Source organism: Notothenia coriiceps, unplaced genomic scaffold, assembly GCF_000735185.1.
Source record: "Notothenia coriiceps isolate Sejong01 unplaced genomic scaffold, NC01 NC01_scaffold00023835, whole genome shotgun sequence".
In the NCBI taxonomy this organism is placed as follows: domain Eukaryota; kingdom Metazoa; phylum Chordata; class Actinopteri; order Perciformes; family Nototheniidae; genus Notothenia; species Notothenia coriiceps.
Window position 1 is genome coordinate 1 of NW_011356536.1, and position 3463 is coordinate 3463.

The 3463-nt window shown below is 38.1% G+C and overlaps 1 protein-coding gene across 1 annotated transcript in view; it reads left to right on the forward strand.

The window, feature by feature from the left end:
• Window positions 1–325: 325 nt before the first annotated feature.
• The window catches only part of LOC104954780 (leucine-rich repeat and guanylate kinase domain-containing protein-like), an 8176-nt gene continuing 5038 nt past the window's right edge, over window positions 326–3463 (forward strand). Inside the window, exons 1-3 of the mRNA XM_010781973.1 lie at window positions 326–443; window positions 1105–1201; window positions 3205–3322. Of these exons, the coding sequence (XP_010780275.1) occupies window positions 328–443; window positions 1105–1201; window positions 3205–3322 (331 nt within the window). The 5' untranslated portion in view covers window positions 326–327. The remainder of the gene's footprint in view (window positions 444–1104; window positions 1202–3204; window positions 3323–3463) is intronic.

Below are 3463 nucleotides of genomic sequence, written 5' to 3' on the forward strand. Positions count from 1 at the left end.
ATTAACATAACAAAAAGAACGAGAGTAAAAATAAGAATACAATAAGATAAGAATACAAACATAAAAGAATATGAAAATAAGTATACATTTAAATAATTTGAAATGAATACAATGTTAATATTACGGCGCCCCTAAAATGTCATGAAAAAAAAAAGAGACAAAGTTAATTTCAAGTTACTTTCTTGAAAGTAACTTGAAAGTTACCGGTGTGTGTGTCTGTGTGTGCGTGTGTGTGTGTGTGTGTGTGTGTGTGTGTGTGTGTGTGTGTGTGTGTGTGTGTGTGTGTGTGTGTGTGTGTGTGTGTGTGTGTGTGTGTCCAACAGTACTATGCCTACTACAGACTCTCCATATCCTATGCTGGTTCTGACTGGTCCTCAGGGCTGTGGGAAGAGAGAGCTGGCTCACAGACTGTGTCAGGAGCTGAACGAATACTTTGCCCATGGGTCAGTTTCTGTACACATGTCACTTGTCATGCATTGTCACAGTACTTGCAGGGCTACTAAAATAAATCACAAAATATAGAAAAATAAACAGAAAATCCACATTACATAATCATTAAATGTTGAAATAATTTATCTGCTCTGTGTTTTTTTAAGAAACTAAATGGTGTTATGTACAGTTTTCTTAAAAGTATTAGTGGTATGAAAAAGAAAAACAACAATTGTATTGAGTCTGGTTAGCTCTTAAGCTGCACATATCTGCAAATGGTAGCAACGATTCTTACTGTAGTATAAGCAACCCTTTCAAGTGTCAATATGAAGAAAGGTTCATAACTTGTTGAAAAAGATAACATCTGCTCCTGAATATATGAAAGTAAAGGTCAGACATTGTGAAGATAATAATGTATACATATATATACATATATAGTAGTCCCAGGTGCCCAAACACTACCTATTAAATGTGGGGCCAAAACAGTACAGCAATATGGAAAATAACCTACATCCTAAAGTATGGACTGAAATGTTCCAGAAACCCAAGGGTCCTGTCCCAGCTCATTGGCCCCTTTACTGGTTATTTTAAGTAGTTGCAGACCTCGTCAATTCTAGGGCTAAATATGTTCTATGAAATCTCAAGACTGTTTCTGCACTGTGTGTTTTTCCACAGAACCAGTCACACCACTAGGGGGCCATACTTCGGGGAGGAGGATGGAATTGATTGCCATTTTGTCAGTGAGGCAGATTTTCAGAACATGATTCACATGGTGCGTTCATTGCATTCGTTGAGATTTTGTTTACACCACAGACCCTGGGAGTGACCAACTGAGAACAAAATACACGTTTTAAAATGATTCAGAACTTAAACTAATATTGTAGACTCAGTGTCATTATCATGCAAATCAATGAATACTCACCACAAGTTAATTAAATATGCACTAGGTTTTAAAACAATGTTTTATTGTTGTTGTGGTTGATTCAAGCCAATCACTGGCCAAAATCATTTGACTGGTTGAGATAAGTAATTTTCACTCGGATTGATTGAGTTCACTTTAATTGACTGATATTCAAATGACCACAGATGAATTGAGCCATTTTAATAAGGTGTAACGGCTGTATTAATGAAATATCTCTTAAAGGATGACTCATCTCCTGCAACATTTTCCATGCTATTATTTGTTAGTCTGAGTCAACTAATAAAGAATGTGTTTTTAATCAAAAAAATGCATTGGAAAAGTTCCATGAAAACATTGTTTTTATTAGAGGGTCAGCAACTGCCAGGGTCTGTTTTTATGTACATGCTTAGTTTGTATTTGTGTTAATCAACAGCTAGTAGAACTGATTAATCAGACCAGGGTAGGAGAAATATGTGCTGAGGTTTTGCGGCCTTGGACACATTTGTTCTCCATCTTGTCCCTCTTGTCTAGCTGTGTGTTATGTAAGAGTGTTGGGGGATGATAGATGGAGGTCTGGGTCATGTAATGATTTACACAGAGCTGCCTTTGAGGAATTGATTCCTTTTGTGCAGAGGAAGTGGACCAGGTTGTCTTTACAGTCTGCCTCTCCGTCTAGTTGGTTTTTCCATTCTTCTTTTTCTGTTGTCAGCTACTTGGTTTATAGCTGTCCTCCCTTTTTACACTACATGCTCTCACCTTTCATGTGTCAGCTGCTTTCTTCCTCTTTCACTTCTCCTCCCCTCACATGTGTTTTTGAAGTGCATGCAATCATAACCTCTTGACCCTGCCTCTTGCTGCTGTTCACAATTAACCCCAATCAGCACAGTCCCCTGTACTTATTTTACACTGACTTATGACGGAAACAGAAGGAACACCTGCTGTGTAATTGGTTCTGAACCGAATCCAACTCTGATAATATGGAATCATATGAAGCATGTTTGTTTGAGTGCTTTTCAATTACCTATTTAAGAAGGCCCATTACCCAAAACATTTTTGAAGGACCTTAATTCCTGTTTGACCTAGTATTTTCAGAAGACACATTGTGTATCTAGAGTATACATCATTGGTAAAAAGTCACTTAATTATAATGCGGTCAGTCACAGTAAAGGTGTTTTATACATGTTCTCATAATGTAGTGTCAGTCATACTGTATACTGCTTTAAAAGCGAAGGGGACAGAGTAAAACCTTTTTTTGTATATATATTATATATATGTTACAAAATAACGCCAAGTTAGGCTCGTGTTGCCATACAGTTCCCTACTACTGGTTCCACATATGGACATTTCATTGACAGGCCAGTTTTATTGTTGCTCTTATTGCTGAGGTTTCATATGTAGCAAACCCAAGTAATAGAGGAAAAAGAAAGCAATGGAAAACACTTTAAAAATTACATTTCTCCTAAAAGCTATTCCTTTTGTTTGGGAATAACAACAAAATTCCTTTACTTTTGATGCCACAAACCAAAGAACAAGAATGTCTTGCTTCAGGGATTTTAAGTGTTTTAAAATGTACTCTTCAAAGAAAAGTGCCTGGCTAAACATCAGACAACAGGTCAGGGGTCATGTGTGAGGAGTAACAAAGGGAGAGAGTTCGCCCTGACCACCAGGTCAAGCGTTCAGTTCACAGGTGGGCAAAGGACTAAAGGTTGTTAATCTTGATAGAACATGCTGGGATTGTGTTACTTTGTCAAAAAATATGTCCGCTTTAGAAGATAAAATAGCTTCCGGACTGTGGTAACCCTGATGAATAATGGGACAATAAAGCAGTGCACTAAAATGTTCTCTCCTTCTTTCTTTCCCCTTGTAACTGGTAGGGTAAGTTCATCCAGACCATGCAGTACGGAGGTCACAGCTACGGTCTGAGCAGAGAGGCCATAGAGGAAGTAGCCAGGGAGGGACTGGCCTGCTGTGTGCATATGGAGCTGGAGGTGCGTATGGAACATATTGAGTGAGAGTACATCAAGCCCCATATGTTGAAAATGTGTCTAAAGCCAGTAGATTGTCAGAGAGTGGATTAAAGATCTACCAGAGATATAGGAAGCATACAAAGTCTTACAGGTTTACAACACATGC